Source organism: Panulirus ornatus, chromosome 12 (genome assembly GCF_036320965.1).
Source record: "Panulirus ornatus isolate Po-2019 chromosome 12, ASM3632096v1, whole genome shotgun sequence".
In the NCBI taxonomy this organism is placed as follows: Eukaryota; Metazoa; Arthropoda; class Malacostraca; order Decapoda; family Palinuridae; genus Panulirus; species Panulirus ornatus.
This window is the reverse complement of record NC_092235.1, coordinates 69,584,258-69,609,256: the sequence shown is the minus strand read 5'-3', so window position 1 is coordinate 69,609,256 and position 24,999 is coordinate 69,584,258. Positions and strand designations below refer to the sequence as shown.

At 47.0% G+C, this 24,999-nt stretch overlaps 2 protein-coding genes across 5 annotated transcripts in view; one reads left to right on the top strand and one right to left on the bottom strand.

The window, feature by feature from the left end:
• The window catches only part of LOC139752214 (uncharacterized), a 161,027-nt gene extending 155,797 nt beyond the window's left edge, over window positions 1-5,230 (bottom strand). Inside the window, exon 1 of the mRNA XM_071668219.1 lies at window positions 5,212-5,230. The gene's annotated coding sequence lies outside the window, so the exon portion shown is untranslated. The remainder of the gene's footprint in view (window positions 1-5,211) is intronic.
• Window positions 2,982-13,573, top strand: LOC139752215 (uncharacterized). 4 transcript variants are annotated; one of them, XM_071668224.1, is made up of 7 exons: window positions 2,982-3,138; window positions 4,644-4,898; window positions 8,516-8,687; window positions 9,483-9,589; window positions 10,722-10,890; window positions 11,413-11,696; window positions 13,041-13,573. In XM_071668224.1, exons 2-7 carry the CDS (start codon window positions 4,881-4,883, stop codon window positions 13,242-13,244), a joined length of 954 nt encoding a protein of 317 aa, XP_071524325.1. In that variant the 5' UTR covers window positions 2,982-3,138; window positions 4,644-4,880; the 3' UTR covers window positions 13,245-13,573. The 4 variants fall into 4 exon arrangements, with proteins under 4 accessions (XP_071524325.1, XP_071524326.1, XP_071524323.1 ...); XM_071668225.1 differs by lacking the exons at window positions 2,982-3,138; window positions 4,644-4,898 and adding an exon at window positions 7,297-7,509; XM_071668222.1 differs by lacking the exons at window positions 2,982-3,138; window positions 4,644-4,898 and having other exon boundaries at window positions 8,489-8,687; window positions 9,486-9,589.
• Window positions 13,574-24,999: the final 11,426 nt, after the last annotated feature.

Below are 24,999 nucleotides of genomic sequence, written 5' to 3'. Positions count from 1 at the left end.
TCCCTACCCTCCATACATCACTCCCTACCCTCCATACATCACTCCCTACCCTCCATACATCACTCCCTACCCTCCATACATCACTCCCTACCCTCCATACATCACTCCCTACCCTCCATACATCACTCCCTACCCTCCATACATCACTCCCTACCCTCCATACATCACTCCCTACCCTCCATACATCACTCCCTACCCTCCATACATCACTCCCTACCCTCCATACATCACTCCCTACCCTCCATACATCACTCCCTACCCTCCATACATCACTCCCTACCCTCCATACATCACTCCCTACCCTCCATACATCACTGCTGCAGGGTTGATGATAAATCTTGAGTTGCAAAATTTGTTTTATTTGTTCATCAAACGAACTTGCTGACACCTGGACCCCGTCTTTCTGTTGCTCTCCTTCCTGACACCTCCTCCTGTACGGCCGTATGCGTCCCTCCTCCTGTACGGCCGTGTACGTCCCTCCTCCTCACCCCACACCTCCCTCTGTGGTCATGCCTCCCTCACCAGTCACTTAGGTTGGCCAAACAGTCCAGTACAATGTGGCAGATTTGTTTGGTTTCAGTTGGCCTGGCTGAAGTCGGGTAAAGTTAGTTGTGGTTAACCGTAATGTGTTCAAGATAAGTAATGATTGGTAAGATATTAGTCGTCATCATTGTACAGATCAGCGGGGAAACAGAACACAATTTTCATTGGCAACTGAATCCCGTCCCTGGCAGAGGTGAGCCTCCCTGGCAGAGGTGAGCCTCCCTTCACTTGACTCTGTCTAACTTTGTCTGTGACAGTTTACATGAGAGCTGACCAAAAGGTAGGAGAACTAGCGCGTACCGCTCACCGCAAGTACGAAGATATCGTCGCACAAGTCAGGTGTTATCAGGTGTTATCATGTGGAAGATGGAGCGATGTTACGGACTAACAGCCAGGAACTACATGTGGATCAGGACACACTCACCACAGGAGCCCAGCTCACGTGTTGGTGTGGCCTGGCGGGCGGTTCACCATGAACTTCACAGCTCACGACTGTTCACTGAGGCAAGACACGATGCCTTCTGAATGAACTGTAACACGGGTGGTCACGCGTCACACTTGTTACGAGTTAGTCAGCAGGTTTGCGTCACGCCATGCGGACCCGACACACCTCCTACTGAGGTAAGATGTGATGAGGACAGACCCTCACATCCACATCGTCTATATGTACAGAAGAAGTTCACATCCGCTCATATCCAAACTCCAGCTGTCATGTGTAATGCACCGAAACCAGTTCCCTACCCACCTCCAGGCCCCACACACACCTTTCCATGGTTCACCCACACATCTTGCTATGTCCTTCTTCAGCCCAGTGATGGCACGTCGCCCCCTGTATAACACATCGCCCCAGTTGCCTGTGCACGTTCACGTCCCTTGCAGCCAAAATCTTCTTCAGTCCCTCCCTCCACCTCCTCTTTGATGTTCCCCTCCACCTTCTTCCCTCCACCTCGGTCACATATGCCCCCTAACTCAACCCCACCTGAACGAGACTTTACCTCCTTCTCGTTAACAGACTGCCTCTCGCGGTGTAACCACGAGCAGGTGGAGTCCGGTAACACAAGCATGGTTATCATCCCACCCCCACACTCTGACCCCCTGACGAAGTTCATTACGTGGTTACCGGGACTGGTGAGGTAACTCTGCTCCTCACGTACCGGGATCCGTCAATTACCTGTGTGATCCGCCCGGTGCGGGGATCACCTCAACCCCGTGTGGGTTCATGTGTGAGACACGCATGCCACCCCCTGCTACAACCCCGGGCGCCCACCACCACAACCCCGGGCCCCCACCACCACAACCTTAACCCCGCCCCCACTACCACAACAACCCCCCCACCACCACAGCCCCGGGCGCCCACCACCACAACCCCCCCACCACCACAACCCCGGGCGCCCACCACCACAACCCCGGGCGCCCACCACCACAACCCCCCCCCCCCCAGCCGCTGGGGGTTCCTTCCTGTATCAACTAAAAACTGGTCAAGGAAACTGGGAAGTGAGTCCAGGGGGACCCGCCCTCCCGCCCGTTACCTGACGTCACCAGCGCTCCACTACCGCCGTACCCGGTAGTGTCCCGGTGCCCGGTACTCCCACGGTACCCGGTACTCCCACGGTACCCGGTACTCCCACGGTACCCGGTACTCCCACGGTACCCGGTACTCCCACGGTACCCGGTACTCCCACGGTACCGGGCAGTACTCAGTACCGGGCCACCCTGCTGGTAACAGTGATGACATAAAAACATCATTTGTACAAATTTTAATTCACAGCTTTACGATGGAAGCCTCTCTCTCTCTCTCTCTCTCTCTCTCTCTCTCTCTCTCTCTCTCTCTCTCTCTCTCTCTCTCTCTCTCTCTCCCACGTTACAACCTATACATCGTTTTCTATGTGATCACATCTACACAGACATAAATCCATGAGAACGTCATGCAGGAAATCATCATGAGGCAAATATTATAAAGAAATCAGATACTAAAGGACAGGTGGGTAGGTGGGCAGGTGGGTAGGTGGGTAGGTGGGCAGTTGGGCAGAGGTGGAGAGCGTGGGGTAGGGGTACGGTGCTGGTGGGTAGAAGGAAGGGGTACAACGTCTACTTCCTGGTCATGTAATGTCTGGAGTTTTTTTTCTTGTATGATGGCCAAATTCTCCACTGCTGAGCTATATCGCTATATAGGTCCTTCTATATAACCCTCCAGCTATATCCTATGTCGCCTTGATCTACTCCCTACAGCGGCTGGGGTTGTGTAGGTCCCTGGGGAGCTGGGGTTGTGTAGACCCCTGGGGAGCTGGGGTTGTGTAGACCCCTGGGGAGCTGGGGTTTACAACCCCACATGTACAGGAAGGCCCACACCAGGAGGGTCTCAAGGAGAGCTGGTCTGATCCAGTGTGGGGCTCACACCAGCCCCACACTCCCACCTCCACCTCCTCAGTTCCGTTTTCCTCAGTGTCCCGCGAGGGAAGGCGGCCCGACTCAGTGTACAGTGTACTGGCTCAGTGTACAGTGTACTGGCTCAGTGCACATTAGCTACTTCTAATATAACGGACGAAATTAGTCGTGTGGATCAGTGTTTAGTGAGGCAAGTCAGTGTTAAGTAAAGTAAGTCAGTGTTAAGTAAACTAAGTCAGTGTTAAGTAAAGTAACTCAGTGTTAAGTAAAGTAACTCAGTGTTAAGTAAAGTAAGTCAGTGTTAAGTAAACTCAGTCAGTGTTAAGTAAAGTCAATCAGTGTTAAGTAAAGTCAATCAGTGTTAAGTAAAGTCGTCAGTGTTAAGTACAGGTCATTGTTTAATACAGTAAATAAATATCATTATCAAGTGAAGGAGAATACAGTCAGATGTGAGTGAGTAAGGAGAATACAGTCAGATGTGAGTGAGTAAGGAGAGTACAGTCAGATGTGAGTGAGTAAGGAGAATACAGTCAGATGTGAGTGAGTAAGGAGAATACAGTCAGATGTGAGTGAGTAAGGAGAATACAGTCAGATGTGAGTGAGTAAGGAGAATACAGTCAGATGTGAGTGAGTAAGGAGAGTACAGTCAGATGTGAGTGAGTAAGGAGAATACAGTCAGATGTGAGTGAGTAAGGAGAGTACAGTCAGATGTGAGTGAGTAAGGAGAGTACAGTCAGATGTGAGTGAGTAAGGAGAGTACAGTCAGATGTGAGTGAGTAAGGAGAGTACAGTCAGATGTGAGTGAGTAAGGAGAGTACAGTCAGATGTGAGTGAGTAAGGAGAGTACAGTCAGAGGTATGAGGAGATTACGACCCTTGAGCCAACAGTACGACCCTCAGTGCGTCAGGTCGACCTTCAAAACAACGACATGACCCTTGAGGTCGATGATGGTACGTCCTTACTGCATGATGGTTGACCTAACCTTGATGACCTGACCCTGGGGTCACCTCCTCCTGCTCAAAGTTTGTCCGGTGGTGCTGGGAAGGTCATGAATCTACCTCTACCAAGGCTAAAGGTCCTATTTCTTGTCAGGTCAAGGGTCAACCTCTGACCAGGTTAAAGGTCAACCTCTGACCAGCTCAAGAGGAACTTTTCGAACCTACGTGCTTAGGTCAGGAGGGGGGAGGGGAGGGGGAGGAGGGGAGGGGGGAGGTGGAGTGGTGGCGGTGCCTGGGTCAACAGATGTTATTTCATCAGCTGGACTGTGTTTGTCGACGGGATGTGTCCTGTGTGTGTGTGTGTGTGTGTGTGTGTGTGTGTGTGTGTGTGTGTGTGTGTGTGTATAGCGTTATCTGCCCCCATCCTACCCGTTCCATACATGTCAGGACGAGGACCCAGACTGGGTCAGTGTGACCCACCTGACACCATGTGTCGTGCTCACTAAAGGCCCCCCCCCCCACCTGCCCCTGGTCATACCCCCCTTCATTCATGCTATGATTTAGGTCGATGTGTATGTAATAAGTGCACCTAACATAACCCTTGTGGCACATGTAACTGATAGTGCAGTAACTACGTCTGATAGTGACGCATGAACGATTGTCTAACCTAACCTAACCTAACCTAACCTAACCTAACCTAACCTAACCTAACCTAACCTAACCTAACCTAACCTAACCTAACCTAACGTAACCTAACGTAACCTAACCTAACCTCAGGCACGAGGGCGTACCACCACCACCACCGCCGACACACACACACCACCTCACAGCAGCAGCAGGTGAGCGCAACGTGTGCTACAGGACTATACCTTACTGCTCAACACAGCCGTCCAGCGGTAGTTCAACACAGCCCTCCAGCGGTAGTTCAACACAGCCCTCCAGCGGTAGTTCAACACAGCCGTCCAGCGGTAGTCTTCGTCGTCAGTGATCAAGCAGCAGGTGCTGGCCCTGAGGATGCGGCCTCATGTGAGGGTAAGCAGGAGACACATCATGGCCTCGCCTCCCCGCTCACCTGCCCTGGTTGTCTCTGGCTTCATATGTTCTATATTTTCTCATCTATGTTACACACACTTCAGTCTGGTGTATAGACGACCCAGGAGGTAAGCACCTCTCACGCCCCTGATTGCTGACTAGAACAGGTAAGTCGATCAGTGTGCCTCCCCCCGGTCACATGCAGGTCAGGATCGAGAGATGAGGTCATTACTGAGTGAAGCGAAACCATACAATATGAACACATAGATGAACGATCATACATGTTGGCCAGTGTACCAGATGTGGCACATACCTGACTCCCGACCGACACACATGATGTGAGGACACACGTGGCTGCCACTGCTGGGTTGAACTTGCTCCCGTTGTGTTGGGTCACCCACACCACCCACACTGTCGCCCACCACTTAACATTACCCACCCACACTCTTGTCCTCAGCCACGGCACAGCCAACACTGCCTCAGCAGGGAGGTCCTCGCCCGCGGCTGGCCTGCAGCAATTGCCATGTTACCTCAGCAACGCTTCCTTCATAGTTGCTTCGTCTCGGCAATAAGTACTTTAGCGCCTTCAATGCATACAGAAAAATGACCTTTAAGGCTTCTCAAATTCATCACTGTTGCCGTGAACTACGGTTTCTACTATTTTTTCTGTCTTTCTGAATCGTTTCATGTGTGACTTACTTCATGTGTGACTTACTTCATGTGTGACTTACTTCATGTGTGACGAGATATGCCAGATGTGCCTTTAGTTAAGTGTTATAATTCTGAAGTCATCTGTTACAACGGTACGAGCAGTTCGTCCCGCTGATGGCCCAGGGGTCGTACCATCATGAAGTGTACTAACACCAGCTGGAGACGCATTCCGTGTTATGATGGACGATAATGTGTGTACTACGAGGTGTGCTGACCAGGTGGCAGGCACGACCACTTACAACACATGTTTGACCAACGTTAACAACCAGTTGTCAACAATCAACCACTCGTTGCGTGCGCCCATAACAACCCGCTGACTGGTTGTTGGATGATTGTGTTGGATAACTGGAGACAACTGGGAGATGACCCACCAGTGACCCGGGGTCTGTACTGACCTCCTCCACACTGACCCACCAGTGACCCGGGGTCTGTACTGACCTCCACACTGACCCACCAGTGGCCCGGGGTCTGTACTGACCTCCTCCACACTGACCCACCAGTGGCCCGGGCTGTACACCTCAACATTTGCTGACACAATATATATATATATATATATATATATATATATATATATATATATATATATATATTATTTTTTCTTTTTCTTTTTATTTTCCTTTGTCACTGTCTCCCGCGTTTGCGAGGTAGCGCAAGGAAACAGACGAAAGAATGGCCCAACCCACCCACATACTCATGTATATACATACACGTCCACACACGCAAATATACATACCTATACATCTCAATGTACACATATATACACACACACACACAGACATATACATATATACACATGTACATAATTCACACAGTCTGCCCGTATATATATAAACCTTGGAGCGATCATAGATTAGCGGAAGCGCTCCCGCCTGTTGTGTTGATCATCATATGGTCATCGCGTCGTCCACCATGAACCTCTGCTGCTGATGCATCCTCGTCCCTGATTGGCTGCTATAATTAGGTTAGACCAATGATAATGGAGATGTCACAAGTTCATCAGTCCAGTGTTCATTAAATCTCTCTCTCTCTCTCTCTCTCTCTCTCTCTCTCTCTCTCTCTCTCTCTCTCTCTCTCTCTCTGTCTCCGAGGTAGAAAGTGAAAATATTAATTGTTTCGGAAAAAAACAGCGAACAGGTAACCGTATACCATATTTCTGTTCGCAGCGGTCAAAATCATAATGGCTCGTGCGTCTATATAAGGTAGGTGGGCGGAGCGATCCACGTGACGTATTGTTGACAATATCGTACGTCCGCCAATGGGGTTGAGCCCCCCCCCCACCAAACAAATGGGATGTTGCCATTACAGCGTTATCTTCACTTTTATGTTTGTAAACATATGCATCGTAGTGACGTTTGAAAAACCTTTCTTTCTAGAGCATGATTTATACTATTTGATACAGTCTGGATCAAGACTTATCTTGAGATCTGTAAAAAAAGAAATGAAATTTTCTTGAAAAATTACCAAATTGGTGAGATGTGCTTTGCCTAAACTCAGCTGATCTAATGACCTTTAAATCTTTCAAATATTTCTTTCAGCTCTGTTAATTGCAGATATAAGAATGAGTGTAATGGTAGTGATGATATTCATTATAATATCGATAGTGATAACGATGTTTATAGTACTGGCATAAAAGATAAACGAAAGACGTTACGACAACACCTTTGTTTGGTCAATCAAATGTCGTGTGTGTTCCTGAGGTAAACATTCCCACAAATGGACGTGGGATCTTGTACTGTAACAGGAGAGAGGAACGGTGTTCAGACAATTCAACAGTAGATTTTATTCTATCAAACACGAGAAGATTCCACGCTGTGCGGGACTTAGGAAACAGTTGGAAAATAAAAAGAAGTATTCAAACTGTTGTGGTACCTACCATGGTGCTCTGGTGCGGTCTGGATCGGTAAGGTGGAGAGCTGTGTGTGTGCTGGCAGGATCTCATGGATCTTGTTATAACCAACTAATTAAAGATCTTCACTCTACCTATGCTCAAGGCTCGGCCCCAGCCTCGTGCAGGCCATTATACAGGTTGCTCTCCTTCGGGTCATTCATCTCCCTCCAAACATCAGTCAACCTTTCATTGAACTTCTGTATGACATCCTCACTTGTGTCTTGCCTGGATGTTCCTCATTTATTTTCTCCTCCCCGGATGCTTCATGATAAGTGGACAACCCGTGTAATCCTTAACACATAGCTCCTCACCCTGACTCGTCCTTCATCTTGCTACATGTCATGATCTATATATCGTCAAGAAACAGTTCAGCTCTGGCCCCGCCTCTGCCATGTGTGTCTGTGTACATACTGCTGCAGGAGGCAAGAATCACCACACAAACAAACCCACACATGCAAACATTCCCAACATCTTCCTGCCAGTCCTCCCCGTATGTAAACATATTGTTTACATTTACACTACAAAATATTTTATGTATATTTGCAATATCTATATCTATCTATCTATCTATCTATCTATCTATTTATCTATCTATCTATCTATTTATCTATCTATCTATCTATCTATATATATATATATATATATATATATATATATATATATATATGTATATATATATATCGTTCAGGACATTTCATGTTCAAGAAATCTTAACTTCAGTATATTCTAAGTTCATGAGATCTTAAATTCCATAAGGTCACAATGTTCACCAGACTTTCAATAAATAAATAAAAACAATTCAGACTCGTGTTAATATTGACCGGGTTTGTTGTGGTCTGACACGTGAAATAGTAGATAAAATTTGTATTTTTTTACTTCGTCGAATTTAGTTACAAAGATCTTTATTTAGTTATTTCTTATTGTATAAGATATTTGTTTTATTGAAAAGAAAATGTGTTGATGTTCCATACAGTATAGAGAACACTGTGTTATGTTGTTAGTCGTGTATATGTTGCAGATGTTGCTATTATTATGGCTGGTGGCCACACCTGCAACACAAATGTCCGTCAGGAAGCAGCTGCGACCTCTCCAACCCCCAGACACACACTCCAACACTGCCTCCAACACTACCACCGCCGACAGTCACTCCAACAGTAACTCGGGTCATCCCACCGGTACCCAAGCAGAAGGTAAGTAATGGTACATGTTTGATTACCTGTTGCTTGACGACCTCTCTCTCTCTCTCTCTCTCTCTCTCTCTCTCTCTCTCTCTCTCTGCTTCACTATCCCCTCTTCTCGCATTCTGTCTGTATATCTATCTGTCTATCTGTTTGCTTTTCCTTATTCATCTATCTACATATTTTTTCGTCTTCCAACTTTCTTCTTGTCTGTGTGTGTCTGTCTGTGTGTGCTTCAGTGTGTCCATAAGACACTGGTGTAATCCCTGTCGCCTTTGATGAGCAAGAAGACAACTTTGAGAACCTTACTTTCCTCCTGGGTCGCCTGACCCGTACATGACCGCTGAACACCCACACCTCACTGGGTCAGTTCTTGTCTCATTACACTAACCAGGAACACCTGAACACATGAACATCTCACACACCTGAACACCTCACACACCTGAACACCTCACACACCTGAACACCTCACACACCTGAACACCTCACACACCCGAACACCTCACACACCTGAACACCTCACACATCTGAATACCTCACACACCTGAACATCTCACACACCTGAACACCTCACACACCTGAACACCTCACACACCTGAACACCTCACACATCTGAACACCTCACACACCTGAACACACACATCTGAACACCTGAACACCTCACTCACACCCGAAGATCCAAGAGAGCCGATCCAGTTTATATATCTTACTGTGGATTGTGTGTGTGTGTGTGTGTGTGTGTGTGTGTGTGTGTACAGACGTCACAATGTTTCCCCTGATGATAGTAAGTTCACACGTCTTCCTCAGCAGGCGTCGCTGTAGGAGGTGAGGACGGTTCTCCCAGCACCTCTCCTCCTGACGCAGAGCACAGCTCGCTGCGTCAGCTTACCTCCTCCCAACACACGCAGCATCAGGTGAGTTCCAGTCCTGACTCGTGGTTCAGTCTTGGCTGCTCAGCCTCACAAACGTGTCCTCTCCATCACAGTTGTTCTGTTTATTTACCCAAGACAATCCGTGCCAGCCATCTCCTCTGGTTGCCCACTCATTCCATACCCGTCGAGAGATATTAGCATCAGGTTCTTCTCGCTAAGTTTCCCCTCACATGTCAATACTTTTTCATTTCTTCCGCGGTCACTGTGTGTGGTAGAACATTCTGTGTTCCATGTGGGTCGGGGTAGTGCAGGGCTCTGTCTGTGGTCTTGTTATTTTCTCTCTCACAAATGATGGACGACCTTCGTTCATTGATCATGAACCATACAGTCTCGTGCACAGATCACATCACTTCTCACAAAGCTTGTCCTCCTTGTGTGCCTGACCTGCAGGAGTCTCCCCGCGGACCGCCTGCTCATTCCCTCCAGTGCCACATCTGATCGTGTGGTCACCGCGCACCACACCAATAATGTATCATTCACTGCATCCAAAACTGAACTTATTTTCTGATATCAAGACAAAATTCAGCGCCTCTAATTACCATCAGTTGTACAGATGTAACCTCTCCCCACATGAACCTCTCCCCACATGAACCTCTCCCCACATGAACCTCTCCCCACATGAACCTCTCCCCACAAGAACACGTTCAGCTTATCCCTGGCCACATTATCTTGGGGAACTAATGTATTTCTTAAGTTCTTAGAAAGCCTTCAGAACCATAAACTTTGAATTTCTGAACTCTCTCTCTCTCTCTCTCTCTCTCTCTCTCTCTCTCTCTCTCTCTCTCTCTCTCTCTCTCTCTCTCTCACCAATGCCTGCCTCAGTCACCACAAATCCAGGTTCGACCCCAGGGGAGGGCCGTCCCACGCCTGGGGAGGAACACTTTACCTCGTTTTTCTCATAATATTAAGTCTTAAGTTGTTTGTTATTAACGACGTGACACTCACTCTCATCCTCGCTCATCTCTTTACTGTCTCAACAACTACGTCTCCACCAACCACGTCAACACCCACGTCTCCACCAACCACGTCAACACCCACGTTCCCATGAACCTCACCTCAGCAAGGAGGTTTTCAGCAGTTTCCAGCGCCCTTCTCATAAACCACCTCATTCCAGGAGACACCAGAGGTCCAGGGTCCTCATGGCTTCCCCAGGTCAGCAAATGTTCCAAGTTTTGACCTCCGGTCGACGACAGGTGACCTTGGCCTGGACTTCCTGCTGGCCGGCCTCAGTGACTCTGCCAAGGGTGACCAGAAAGGCGTCATGGCTCGACTGAAATCAATGAGTAAGTAATGTATTCAGTAAGTGATCACTCCTTCCTAATGCCTCAGTAGGTACGTCCTGTCAGGAAGTACTTCCTCGTCAGTAAGTACTTCCTCGTCAGTAGGTACTTCCTCGTCAGTAGGTACTTCCTCGTCAGTAGGTACTTCCTCGTCAGTAGGTACGTCCTCGTCAGTAGGTACTTCCTCGTCAGTAGGTACTTCCTCGTAAGTTGGTACATCTTCGTCAGTTGGTGCGTCTTCGTCAGTAGGTAGTGAGTCTTCAGTAGTAACTCTGGTCAACAGTGCAGTTGTCAGCGTCAGGAGAGAGCCGCCCGTGCTGGCAGAAGGGAACTCCTACGTATGTCTTTGTTTAAAGAATTAAAATGAATCATTACGGCAGTGGTCATTCAAGAAGGGAAACAGTTTGAACGAACTCTAATTCTGTTAGCATTGTAAACACTTCACTCTGTAAATGGTGTGGATACATAGCCTTGGTCAGCTGGTGATGACCGCCCATGTGACATGACTGCACTCGGCTTCCACAGTGGTGGACGGGAGCGAGGACACCCTGGCCATGGCCATGGTCCGCATGACACCAGCTGGCAGGAAGAAGGTCCTGTCGACCGACCACCCGGAGGGCCACCCGGACCATCTGGAAGACCAGGATCATCTACATGGACAGTCAGAGGGCCTGCACCACCAAGACCCCCAGTTGGAGGATAACTTGCAGGGCCAGCTGGAGGGCCAGCTCGGGAGCCAGCTGGCGCCACAGCAGATGGCAGAGTTCACCCTGGAGCCCCACCTGGGACCTGCCATCGTCCCTTTCGAGGTCAGTCTTGTTTCTCACTCCTCATGTGTCTCACTCCTCCTTCACATGTGTCTCACTCCTCCTTCACATGTGTCTCACTCCTCCTTCACATGTGTCTCACTCCTCCTTCACATGTGTCTCACTCCTCCTTCACATGTGTCTCACTCCTCCTTCACATGTGTCTCACTCCTCCTTCACATGTGTCTTACTCCTCCTTCACATGTGTCTTACTCCTCCTTCACATGTGTCTCACTCCTCCTTCACATGTGTCTCACTCCTCCTTCACATGTGTCTTACTCTTTCCTCATTTGTATGTCAGCCGTGAGAGCCTCATCATTATCACCATTATCATCGTCATTATCACCATCATCATCACCATTATCACCATCATTATCATCATCATTATCATCATCACCATCATTATCACCATCATTATCATCATCATTATCATCATTATCATCATCACCATCATTATCACCATCATTATCATCATCATCATCATCATCACGATCATTATCCTCATTATCATTATCATCATAATCATCACCATCATCACCATCATTATCATCGTTATTACCATCATTATCACCATCATTACCACAATCATCATCACCACTATCATCATTATCATCATTATCATCATCATCATATCATTATCACCATCATTATTATCATCATCATCATTATCTTCATCATCATCATTATCACCACCATTATCACCATCATTATCACCATCATCATCACCACTATCATCATTATCATCATCATCATCATCACCATCATTATCACCACCATTATCACCATCATTATCACCATCATCATCATCACTATCATCATTATCATCATCATCATCATCATCACCATCATCATCACCATCATTATCACCATCATTATCATCATCATTATCATCATCATCATCATCATCACCATCATTATCACCATCATTATCATCATCATTATCATCATCATCATCATCATCACCATCATTATCACCATCATTATCATCATCATTTTCATTATCATCATCATCACCATCATTATCACCATCATTATCATCATCATTATCATCATCATCATCATCATCACCATCATTATCACCATCATTATTATCATCATTTTCATTATCATCATCATCATCACCATCATTATCACGATCATTTTCCTCATTATCATCATCATCATAATCATCACCATCATTATCATCGTTATCACCATCATTATCCATCATTATCATCATCATTTTCACCATCATCATTATCATCATAATCATCTCATTATCTTGACAAACGTTTTAGTTTATGTTTTCTTATTTTTCATGTTTTGTTGTTCGCGTGACGCCCCTCACCCCCTGCTGCCGGGGTCCAGGTGCCCGAGGGTTACTTCGTGCCATTCCTGCCCCGTCGGGCCTTCGGCGTGGTGAACGGCGTGTCGCGCCCCCCGCACGGCCACGGCTCCTTCTACGTGCACCGGCCGCCCGGCTTGGTGGACGTCCCCAACTCGCCAGCCTTCGGCTTCCTCTTCAGCGGCTACAGGAGGTTCCAGCCCGACGCTCTGCCCCGGCAGGAGTGACGCGTCCTTCTCTCCGTCTTCCTCTGTGGCCTAATATTCAACCTAACCCTGCCCCATACCTCCTCCCTGCCCTCATCAGAGGTCGGCCTTACCCTCACCTTCCTCCTCGAAGACCACCTCACCTCCCCTACTCGTCCATCCTCTATGTACACTACTTCAGTTCCTCCCTAACAAGTCCTCTTAATTCCTCCCCAGGTAGACACTCTCCCCAGCCGTCACCACTCCCCACCACTCTCCTTTGTCTCCCTAGTTATCATGTCTCCCTTCCATTCATCACATTATTTTACGACCCTTTCACGTGTAATATATATTGTAAATAAACGTAAATAAGAAGGTTGGTCCAGCAGTGTTTCAGTCTCGTGTGTGGTGGTCCAGTCTGGTACAGTCAGCCATGTGTGGGGTCAGGTAGGTCAGTGACAACTGTGGAGTACAGTGCTGTGGGTCAGACTACACACAACGCAGGCACATCAACAGCTGGTCTGATTATGTCAGAAAACACAGAGTTGCTGGAGAAGGTCCACGGGAAGATATCCAGGATGGTGCAAGAATCCACGGACGGAGAGTTGCGGGGAGAGGAGGGATGTCCCTCCACTATCCTCACTGCAGGGGTACAGTAAGCTAGGGACTGCAGGTACTCACTGAGGATGATGACCAAGGATGATGACCAGAGTCAAAGTTTTGAAAAGATATCTTTGTCTGGGACCGTGATACGTTGACATAATCCACTTCTTTGAAATAATAGAATAAAAAGGACACACATATATATATATATATATATATATATATATATATATATATATATATATATATATATATATATATATATATAAAAGTGATGAAAATGTCGGAAAGTACGTACAGAAATGCTGATATCGTGAGGAAGTAATGAGTATGTGGGACACGCTGGATGAAGACCAGGTCATAGTTGCTGACACAAGGTAACTCCGTCTGTCATCCGACCTATATGCAAAAATATGTAATTACACACGAAAAACACATGATTTATATAAAAATATAGATATATTTGATAATTATATGAATATGTAAGTGACTAATTTACTTCTAGGATGTGTTCTGGGCAGTGTCAGGATAAATAAAGTAGTTACCGTTGTAGTGGGAAGCCGACACTATTGTAAAAGAAAACGTTAAAGTGTTGACGGGTAATTCTTGTAATATGAAAAACTACATCATCATCATAATTATTTACCGCTAACAAGTCTCCAGTTAAGAAGGTTGATAATCATATCGTTAAAATGATAGATTTTCCTCTGTTATAATCCATTCTATAACTTAATTCCTCCATCTTCATTTTCATCAGCGGTGTAAACCCTTACTCGTACCAATCATTTACCACCTGTCACCTCAGTGTGTCTGTATCATCCTCCAGCTGTCACCTCAGTGAGTCTGTATCATCCTCCAGCTGTCACCTCAGTGTGTCTGTATCATCCTCCAGCTGTAGATGGTCAGGTTCTGTTGTCACTTTATTTCCAAGCTTCGTATCGTTTGCCAACTAAGAAGTCTTACAACACAGCCCAAATTATCGACACTGAAATACATGAGAAATAGAACCAGCACAAGAGTAATTCCTGTGGCACACTACTTGTTACGTCTCACTGTAACGAAGCTTGACCGTTAATAACTACTGTGTTTATGGCCACTCAACCAGTTGTCTGACAGCTCACTGACGACGTCATGGCTTCATAGACCTGGTGCAGCGCCAGGCTGGATCAGTTCCTGCCACCGTCAGGAGCAGATGAGAGCAGGATGTGTCCAGGCAGAGGTGACTCCCGGTGGATGCAAGACTGGCGCTGCTGCCGGGGTAGCTGTCCTTGTGGCAACACCATCACACCCGTTGGTCACAACCCAACATGAAGATCCTATGTACTATGTGTGGACTCATATATCATATAAACCTCCAACAGCTAGGATCGGAACCCCTGTGCCACAAGCAGGAAAGCTACCGCTAGGCTATGAAGGTGCGCGTTCATATGCACTTTACTCGTACACACACACACACACACACACACACACACACACACACACACACACATATATATATATATATATATATATATATATATATATATATATATATATATATATATATATATCGTCTTCATGCTTGAGTATATACAACATCGTAAATTAAGGGGTTACCAGGCTGCAGAACGCTGGGTATCGAAGTGGTGACCCAACATTGTTGACCAACCTCTTCACAGCCACATGGGAATGCATTGATTACTGCAGCTGTGGTAAAGAGTTAATGACTGTCCGGCCTGTCGTGAGGGTCATTAGAGTGTTTGGATAATTTGTTGACCAGGGTCGTGAGCCCAAGCTGATAATGGAGGCAGGAGACTCACGAAGACAAGGTCAACACTGAGTTAGTGAAGGTAAACACTCTCCAGGAATCTTCTGTACACTTTGTATCACCTGAAAACGTTAGGGTCTTCTGTACACTTGGAAACGTTAGGGTCTTCTGTACACTTGGAAACGTTAAGGTCTTCTGTACACTTGGAAACGTTAGGGTCTTCTGTACACTTGGAAACGTTAAGGTCTTCTGTACACTTGGAAACGTTAGGGTCTTCTGTACACTTGGAAACGTTAGGGTCTTCTGTACACTTGGAAACGTTAGGGTCTTCTGTACACTTGGAAACGTTAGGGTCTTCTATACACTTGGAAACGTTAGGGTCTTCTGTACACTTGGAAACGTTAGGGTCTTCTGTACACTTGGAAACGTTAGGGTCAAACTTTTTTGCTTTTCTGATTCAGTTTAGTTTTGTGTTTGCAGTGGTGCTTCCCTGGAACCTGCAGTATGTCGTCCACAACCTGCCTCGTAAGTAACATTGGTGTACCTGATGTTGGTACATCCCATTCCCTAATCCCCCGACCATCCACAGTTGGCGCTATCATCCTTCCTCTCCTGCAGCAAAGTTAACCTCCTCACTGACTCACCACAGTTGGCACACACACAGCCTCCGGCCTTTGGCTTGGGTTTTGTAAATAAGCCAAAGTTTACAGCGCACTCTGCACTACATACAGTGTACTCTACACTGAAGGAATCCTTGCTTGCAGTGTACTCTACACTGAAGGAATATTTGCTCAAAAAATGTACATAATTTTGTGATTTACGAGAGAGCCAGGTTTTACGAGCAGCCTTAGCGTCATTACGTCATGGTACTCAATCCTCACGTCTTGAGTCACAAGCTCCGCGCACAGCCACTGGAGTCATATCATAAAGCAGCTCACCTGACCTGACCTCTTTCTGGGGAACACCGGTCGTCTCACGGCTTGGCTGACCTCGTGTGGGTCACGCAGCGTGAAGAGTGAAGTAAGAGGCAGGCACCTCAATCTCTTCAGCCAATCTAAAGGCTTGTGCAATTCCAAAAGCCATCTTCATCTTCCATGGGCCGCCCTCGTGACCTGAGTCTGACCGCCCACATACATCCCTCAGGCAAGAGTCAGTCAGGCAGTCAACTTGCCTCAGACAACATATGCATCGCTCTGATGCCTGAAGTTGTCGCCAGATGACTTCAGACTCAAGGAGCACTTGGCGTCTCCTCTGCCAGGAGGAATCCACCTGCTGACTCCCGACGTTTCATCATCCCGGCAAGTCTCTGTGGTGCCTTACCTTCGACGTCCACCTCCGCCAGGACTCACGTGGGGCATCGCTATCGTCTGTCTCGAAAAGCATATTGAACTACAAAACCTCCAGCGTCGCGGTATTCTGCAGCACAGAGAACTACGGTGCGTGACATATCTCCCTCCTACAGAAGCTACACGAGACCCGGCAGCTGCACTCTTCTACGAGACTTCATCATCCGCACCTTCACTAGCACCTTGGGATTCCTGCCACGCCAACCTCCACTATCTCATTTCACCTCACTTGACCTCACTCACCTTCTTACTAAAATCCTGCGCCTTCAGTAGCGCTTTGTCCTGGCTTACAACACCCAGTACATTCATTATCCAGTAAAGAACTGTATTTTTGTTGTTGTTGTTGTTAAACGTGTTTGCATGCCACACTCACGGACCTTTGTCAAACACAGACAAAGCAAATGGCCCTCACAGCACTTGAAGCCTCCGTCTCTGGGTCTTGTGTCCTGGTGACCCTTGATGGGTAGACCCTGACACCTCACACCACAGGCTCTAGCTGACCCTGGTGTACAAGTAGGGCGCCCTGGGGAGAAGTGGAGGTCAAGGGTCATTGTCACGTCTCAGCTGTGAGTGTGACTTGGGGACCAAGCCTAGGCCCTACCTGGCACTGGTGCCATGACCCAGCCCTGAGGGCGACGTGGGCACCAAGGGTGAGCCCATCTGACACTAGCGACACACACCAGCCCCGGGGGGAGCGACAGTGCCACACACCAGCCCCGGGGGAGCGACAGGGTGGCAGGGTAGGACCCGTGAGCAGGCTCCTGCTGTGTGAGAACCTCTGTCTTATAGGCACCAATGATGGCAACCCAGGGGAGGTGCACCACCCCCGGGGTATCAACCTCGACCTGGTGAGAGTGAGGCTTCGTGCAGTAGGTCGTGACCCCAACCCCAGGTCCAGCCATGGTCCGTGCAGTAGGTCGTGACCCCAGGTCCAGCCATGGTCCGTGCAGCAGGTCGTGACCCCAACCCCAGGTCCAGCCATGGTCCGTGCAGCAGGTCGTGACCCCAACCCCAGGTCCAGCCATGGTCCGTGCAGCAGGTCGTGACCCCAACCCCAGGTCCAGCCATGGTCCGTGCAGCAGGTCATGACCCCTACCCCAGGTCCAGCCATGGTCCGTGCAGCAGGTGGTGAGGGGTCAGGCAGCCCCACACTGTGGCGGGTCTCATCACTCCTTACCACACTTGACATCATTGCCAGCTCTCACCACGTCCTTCCTTACCAGTCAAATTTTGCTTTGATTATGACGTATCAAAGTCCAGATGTCTTCTCTTCTCACAAAAAACATTACGAAAAAGGTAAAAATAATAGAAAAAAAAAAAAAGACAACTCTGGAGAGACTTGCAGTATGTTTATCATTCTTGACAAAGAACGACATAATAATGTTGTTTTTCCCAGCGAATTAAACCTAGACATGAGCAGAAAAAAAATGTGTGTTTTGTTGATACAGGATGAACAATGATGTCATTTTTTAGGGAAGGTCTGCCAGCGTCCGGCACTGTTGACATCAACTTAATATTCAGCACGACAAATTTATCCTGGGGAAAACAAATGTACTATTACTACTGCTATTACTACTGCTATTAATGCTATTATTGCTGCTATTACTGCTATTATTACTGCTATTACTATTGCTGTTATCACTGCTATTACTACTGCTATTAATACTATTATTACTGCTATTACTGCTATCATTACTGCTATTACTATTGCTGTTATTACTGCTATTACAACTGCTATTACTGCTTCTATTACTACTGCTATCACTACTGCTATTACCAAATCTAAAAATGAGATGAAAAACTTGTATATTCCTGACCATTTGTATAATACCACAGTTGACGTGTTGTTTACCCTCGCTGTTGACATGAGGTTGTTTACTGTCACTGTTGACATTTTGTTTACCGCCATTGTTGACATGTTTACTGCCACTGCTGACATATCTGCTGCTACTGTTGACATGTTTACTACCACTGTTGACATGTTTACCGCCACTATTGACATGTTTACTTCCACTGTTGACATGTTTACTGCCACTGTTGACATGTTTACTGCCACTGTTGACATATCTACTGCTACTGTTGACATGTTTACTACCACTGTTGACATGTTTACCGCCACTATTGATACGTTTACTTCCACTGTTGACATGTTTACTGCCACTGTTGACATGTTTACTGCCACTATTGACATGTTTACCGCTACTATTGACATGTTAACTTCCACTGTTGACATGTTTACTGCCACTGTTGACATGTTTACTGCCACTGTTAACATACGTCTACCGTAAAGCAGTTTGTGGTTCTCTCTCTCTTGTGTTGATATAATTAACCAGTATTGGTACATTTGGCTCACAAAATGAAACACATTACAGCTATTACAACTTGGTAATTACAGTTTGTTGTAGCGGAAAGACACTGCCCAACTGAATGAATAAAAGACTAAACACTGGCAGCGGGAGGAGGAGCAGAGCCAGGCTCCTCCTCCCGCTCATCATCACTCACTACACCAAGATATTTAGGTCAGCTTCTCCAGCTCATCCAAGATCACCACAAGAAAAGTGTGTCGTATATCAGGAACTTCTGAACTGACCAGAGCCAGGTGGCGAACACAGAGGCCTTCTGTACTGATGTATACTGCACCATATATACTGAATGATGTATACTGCATCATATATACTGAATGATGTATACTGCATCATATATACTGAATGATGTATACTGCATCATATATACTGAATGATGTATACTGCATCATATATACTGAATGATGTATACTGCATCATATATACTGAATGATGTATACTGCATCATATATACTGAATGATGTATACTGCATCATATATACTGAATGATGTATACTGCATTATATATACTGAATGATGTATACTGCATCATATATACTGAATAATGTATACTGCAGCAGGTATACTGAATGATGTATACTGCATCAGATATACTGAATGATGTATACTGCAGCAGGTATACTGAATAATGTATACTGCTGCAAGTATACTGAATGATGTATACTGCTGCAAGTATACTGAATAATGTATACTGCTGCAAGTATACTGAATGATGTATACTGCAGCAGATATACTGAATGATGTATACTGCATCATATATACTGAATGATGTATACTGCATCAGATATACTGAATGATGTATACTGCATCATATATACTGAATGATGTATACTGCATCATATATACTGAATGATGTATACTGCATCATATATACTGAATGCTGTATACTGCATCATGTATACTGAATGATGTATACTGCAGCAGGTATACTGAATGATGTATACTGCAGCAGGTATACTGAATGATGTATACTGCAGCAGATATAACTTATGTTAGTATTGACTGATGAATGAGTTGTTAGTGTCGTTAAACCAACACTTACACCTATATTTACCGTTGAGATAAGTGAGTGTTTACTGTAGAGATAAGTGAGTGTTTACTGCAGAGATAAGTGAGTGTTTACTGTAGAGATAAGTGAGTGTTTACTGTAGAGATAAGTCAGTGTTTACTGTAGAGATAAGTGAGTGTTTACTGTAGAGATAAGTAAGTGTTTACTGCAGAGATAAGTGAGTGTTTACTGTAGAGATAAGTGAGTGTTTACTGTAGAGATAAGTGAGTGTTTACTGTAGAGATAAGTGAGTGTTTACTGTAGAGATAAGTGAGTGTTTACTGTAGAGATAAGTCAGTGTTTACTGTAGAGATAAGTGAGTGTTTACTGTAGAGATAAGTGAGTGTTTACTGTAGAGATAAGTGAGTGTTTACTGTAGAGATAAGGCAGTGTTTACTGTAGAGATAAGTGAGTGTTTACTGTAGAGATAAGTGAGTGTTTACTGTAGAGATAAGTGAGTGTTTACTGTAGAGATAAGTGAGTGTTTACTGTAGAGATAAGTGAGTGTTTACTGTAGAGATAAGTGAGTGTTTACTGTAGAGATAAGTGAGTGTTTACTGTAGAGATAAGTGAGTGTTTACTGTAGAGATAAGTGAGTGTTTACTGTAGAGATAAGTGAGTGTTTACTGTAGAGATAAGTGAGTGTTTACTGTAGAGATAAGTGAGTGTTTACTGTAGAGATAAGTGAGTGTTTACTGTAGAGATAAGTCAGTGTTTACTGTAGAGATAAGTGAGTGTTTACTGTAGAGATAAGTGAGTGTTTACTGTAGAGATAAGTGAGTGTTTACTGTAGAGATAAGTGAGTGTTTACTGTAGAGATAAGTGAGTGTTTACTGTAGAGATAAGTGAGTGTTTACTGTAGAGATAAGTGAGTGTTTACTGTAGAGATAAGTGAGTGTTTACTGTAGAGATAAGTGAGTGTTTACTGTAGAGATAAGTGAGTGTTTACTGTAGAGATAAGTGAGTGTTTACTGTAGAGATAAGTGAGTGTTTACTGTAGAGATAAGTCAGTGTTTACTGTAGAGATAAGTCAGTGTTTACTGTAGAGATAAGTGAGTGTTTACTGTAGAGATAAGTGAGTGTTTACTGTAGAGATAAGTGAGTGTTTACTGTAGAGATAAGTGAGTGTTTACTGTAGAGATAAGTGAGTGTTTACTGTAGAGATAAGTCAGTGTTTACTGTAGAGATAAGTGAGTGTTTACTGTAGAGATAAGTGAGTGTTTACTGTAGAGATAAGTGAGTGTTTACTGTAGAGATAAGTCAGTGTTTACTGTAGAGATAAGTGAGTGTTTACTGTAGAGATAAGTGAGTGTTTACTGTAGAGATAAGTGAGTGTTTACTGTAGAGATAAGTGAGTGTTTACTGTAGAGATAAGTGAGTGTTTACTGTAGAGATAAGTGAGTGTTTACTGTAGAGATAAGTGAGTGTTTACTGTAGAGATAAGTGAGTGTTTACTGTAGAGATAAGTGAGTGTTTACTGTAGAGATAAGTGAGTGTTTACTGTAGTGTTGTAAAGACAAGGATGGAATGTTGTTGACGAGGATGATGGATAGTGGCAGTATGGGCCATAGTAGGTGGCAGGATGTTGGCAGGAAGGAGGATGGCAGAGTGTGCCACATGTCGTGGCTGCTGTGCGGCTGTGCCACATGTCCTGGCTCCTGTGCGGCTGTGCCACATGTCGTGGCTGCTGTACGGCTGTGCCACATCTCTCCCCTGGCTGAGGTGTGAGGGGGTACCACATCCTTACCGGGGTTCCATTATGTGTCCAACGTCTGTTGTTGTGGTGAAGACCGAGAACTGGATACGGACAACACACGGGTAACAGGACACCACTTCACTGGGTGACTATGCCACTGGTGGTACAGCATTAAATATGAAGCTGAGGTTAGCAGGGCTCCCGTTGTGCTGTGAAGTGCTGGAGGTGGGGTGGGGTAGGACTTCCATGGGAGAGTTGCGTGGATACCGGGTCTCGTGGAGCTTCTGTAGAAGGAAGAGCCGTTGCCGTGGTCATACGGTAGCGGACGATTGCTGTTTGTGCTTTGTGTTGCGCGAGGCAGTGGTCGTGGTTCAAGCTGCCTCAGTAGACAGAAGGTGGTGACGTGCCATGAGCGCCCTCCCGAAGGGCCAGCAGTCAAAGTACTGGGGGGGCGGGGGGGTGAGCATCAGAGATCCCCTGCAGGAGGGTGTGACGGCAGGAGGCACATGGCCGACTTCTGCAAGCGTAGACGTACCCAGGTGTCCAGGAAGCAGAGGTCTGGTCGCTGGACTTCCTGCGCTCATGTCCGGGTATTTAACAGGTAAGTTAAGTGGACGTGTCAGACCAGTCGATCACAGGTGCTCCCTGCAGGACATGGCGGCTACCTGAACCATGTACGTGCCCATACTACCCACCAGCCCCGGGAGGAAGATGAAAAGGTGGGTTGACTGTAGGTCGATTGCCGCGCCCAGAATCAGCCCGCAGCGGGCCCGGGGATATTCATAGACAGCAACGCTATCCAACACACTGCTGGCCCAGGTGTGTAATGCAGGTGTAATACAGCGGCGTTATATATCTTGGTCGGCAGAGGAAGATGGTGATGCCACACCTGCTTGCTGCAGGAACACGACGGTACCACACCTGCTTGCTGCAGGAGGGCGGTGGTGCCACATGTGGCTGGTGAGGGAATGTAATAGTGCCACTTCAGTCCCGTGAAGGAAGGGATGGGTGCCACACCTGGCCTGTGTGGGAGGAGGAGGAGGAGGAGGTTGTACTACGTGGTCTTGGTGGAGGAAGAGGGACGTGTCACACGTCCGACACTGATCAACATTTTACCAGACGAGTCAACTCGTCCACCACCCACTCCACCACCCCCAACATAACCGTCTGCCATTATGTTTACTTTGCGGTAAATGTCAATATCGTAACCTGTGGCTCACACACGTTGGCTCATCATACACGTGTGGCGTCCCTGTGTTATCCAGGCCATGACCACGCACACACACCAGTACTGTGGCGTCCCTGTGTTATCCAGGCCGTCACCACGCACACACACCAGTACTGTGGCGTCCCTGTGTTATCCAGGCCGTCACCACGCACACACACCAGTACTGTGGCGTCCCTGTGTTATCCAGGCCATGACCACGCACACACACCAGTACTGTGGCGTCCCTGTGTTATCCAGGCCGTCACCACGCACACACACCAGTACTGTGGCGTCCCTGTGTTATCCAGGCCATGACCACGCACACACACCAGTACTGTGGCGTCCCTGTGTTATCCAGGCCGTCACCACGCACACACACCAGTACTGTGGCGTCCCTGTGTTATCCAGGCCGTCACCACGCACACACACCAGTACTGTGGCGTCCCTGTGTCATCCAGGCCATGACCACGCACACACACCAGTACTGTGGCGTCCCTGTGTTATCCAGGCCGTCACCACGCACACACACCAGTACTGTGGCGTCCCTGTGTTATCCAGGCCGTCACCACGCACACACACCAGTACTGTGGCGTCCCTGTGTCATCCAGGCCATGACCACGCACACACACCAGTACTGTGGCGTCCCTGTGTTATCCAGGCCGTCACCACGCACACACACCAGTACTGTGGCGTCCCTGTGTTATCCAGGCCATGACCACGCACACACACCAGTACTGTGGCGTCCCTGTGTTATCCAGGCCGTCACCACGCACACACACCAGTACTGTGGCGTCCCTGTGTTATCCAGGCCGTCACCACGCACACACACCAGTACTGTGGCGTCCCTGTGTTATCCAGGCCGTCACCACGCACACACACCAGTACTGTGGCGTCCCTGTGTCATCCAGGCCATGACCACGCACACACACCAGTACTGTGGCGTCCCTGTGTTATCCAGGCCGTCACCACGCACACACACCAGTACTGTGGCGTCCCTGTGTTATCCAGGCCGTCACCACGCACACACACCAGTACTCGTCAACCTTGCCACACAAGACGTGCTACAGTGTGAGAGTTGACCATGTACCTGGTCATACCAGCACTAGTGTTGACCATGTACCTGGTCATACCAGCACTAGTGTTGACCATGTACCTGGTCATACCAGCACTAGTGTTGACCATGTACCTGGTCATACCAGCATTAGTGTTGCCATGTACCTGGTCATACCAGCACTAGTGTTGTCATGTACCTGGTCATACCAGCATTAGTGTTGCCATGTACCTGGTCATACCAGCACTAGTGTTGTCATGTACCTGGTCATACCAGCACTAGTGTTGACCATGTACCTGGTCATACCAGCATTAGTGTTGCCATGTACCTGGTCATACCAGCACTAGTGTTGTCATGTACCTGGTCATACCAGCACTAGTGTTGTCATGTACCTGGTCATACCAGCACTAGTGTTGTCATGTACCTGGTCATACCAGCATTAGTGTTGCCAAGTACCTGGTCATACCAGCACTAGTGTTGTCATGTACCTGGTCATACCAGCACTAGTGTTGTCATGTACCTGGTGCCACCAACACCAGGTCCTGAGTGCCACCGTCCTGAGTGCCACCGTCCTGAGTGCCACCGTCCTGAGTGTCACCGTCCTGAGTGCCACCGTCCTGAGTGTCACCGTCCTGAGTGCCACCGTCCTGAGTGTCACCGTCCTGAGTGCCACCGTCCTGAGTGTCACCGTCCTGAGTGTCACCGTCCTGAGTGCCACCGTCCTGAGTGTCACCGT